This window comes from Lepidothrix coronata, unplaced genomic scaffold, assembly GCF_001604755.1.
Source record: "Lepidothrix coronata isolate B3197 unplaced genomic scaffold, Lepidothrix_coronata-1.0 Scaffold681, whole genome shotgun sequence".
NCBI lineage: Eukaryota > Metazoa > Chordata > Aves > Passeriformes > Pipridae > Lepidothrix > Lepidothrix coronata.
In genome coordinates this window covers 1-1,270 of record NW_016690861.1, presented here as the reverse complement: position 1 = coordinate 1,270, position 1,270 = coordinate 1, and the positions used below count along the sequence as shown (strand labels likewise).

Here is a 1,270-nt window from a genome sequence, read left to right as displayed (position 1 = left end):
CATATCCCGTACCTGTCCCAGGTGTCCCAGGTGCAGGAGGCCGCGGGCCGTCTGGCGGCCGCCTACGCGGGCCCGCGCGCGGAGGAGCTGCGGGCGCAGGAGCGTTTGGTGAGCGCGGCCTGGGCCGAGCTCCGCGGGCGCTGCCAGCGCCGCCGCCGCCTCCTCGGGGACACCGTGGAGCAGTTCCGGTTCCTCCGCGCCGCCCGCGACCTCCGGCTCTGGATGGACGGGATGAACCTGCAGCTCGAGGCACGGGAGCGCCCCAGGTGAGGTGGGACACCGAGGGGACACCGAGGGGACACCGTGGGGACACCATGGGGACATCATGGGGACATCATGGGGACATCATGGGGACACCATGGGGACATCATGGGGGCACCACAGGGGCACGGGGGACACTGCGGGGACACCAAGAGGACACCATGGGGGAACCATAGGGGCATGGGGACACCACGGGGGCACCAAGGGGATGCCATGGGGACACCACGGGGGCACAAGGACACCATGGGGACACCAGAGGGACATTGCAGGGACACTGCAGGGACACCATGGGGACATGGGGACACTGCGGGGACACCAAGAGGACACCATGGGGGCACCACAGGGGCATGGGGACACCGAGGGGACACCATGGGGGCATGGGGACACCACGGGGGCACCAAGGGAATGCCATGGGGACACCATGGGGGCACAAAGACACCATAGGGACACTGCAGGGACACCATGGGAACACCAGAGAGACACTGCGGGGACACCAAGGGGACGCCATGGGGACATCACAAGGACATGGGGACACCAGGGGGACACCAGGGGGACACCAAGGGGACACAGGGACACCCCAAGGACACCCTGGGGACACCGCAGTGACCCCAGCACGGGGGTGTGACCGTGGCCAACCCGGTGGTCCAGCCCCCCTCATCCCCCCCGGGCTCACCTGGGCCCAGGTGGAGGTGCAGGCCGGGGTCACATGGGGTCAGGGGGTCACACCGTCCCCGTCCCCGTCCCAGGGATGTCACGGCGGCCGAGCTGCTCATCCAGCAGCCCCGGGGGCTCTGGGCGGGGTTGGTGAGGGCTGGGGTCACTCAGGGTCACCCCCATGTCCCCATCCCCATCCCAGGGATGTCACGGCGGCCGAGCTGCTCATCCAGCAGCACCAGGGGCTCTGTGTGGGGTTGGTGAGGGCTGGGGTCACTCAGGGTCACCCCCATGTCCCCATCCCCATCCCAGGGATGTCACGGCGGCCGAGCTGCTCATCCAGCAGCACCAGGGG

The 1,270-nt window shown here is 69.2% G+C and overlaps 1 protein-coding gene across 1 annotated transcript in view; it reads left to right on the top strand.

The window, feature by feature from the left end:
• The window catches only part of LOC108510343 (spectrin beta chain, non-erythrocytic 2-like), a gene marked incomplete at both ends in the record, with an annotated part of 13,308 nt that extends 12,048 nt beyond the window's left edge, over positions 1-1,260 (top strand). Inside the window, 2 exons of the mRNA XM_017840026.1 lie at positions 1-266; positions 1,228-1,260. Of these exons, the coding sequence (XP_017695515.1) occupies positions 1-266; positions 1,228-1,260 (299 nt within the window). The remainder of the gene's footprint in view (positions 267-1,227) is intronic.
• Between the last annotated feature and the right edge of the window lie 10 nt (positions 1,261-1,270).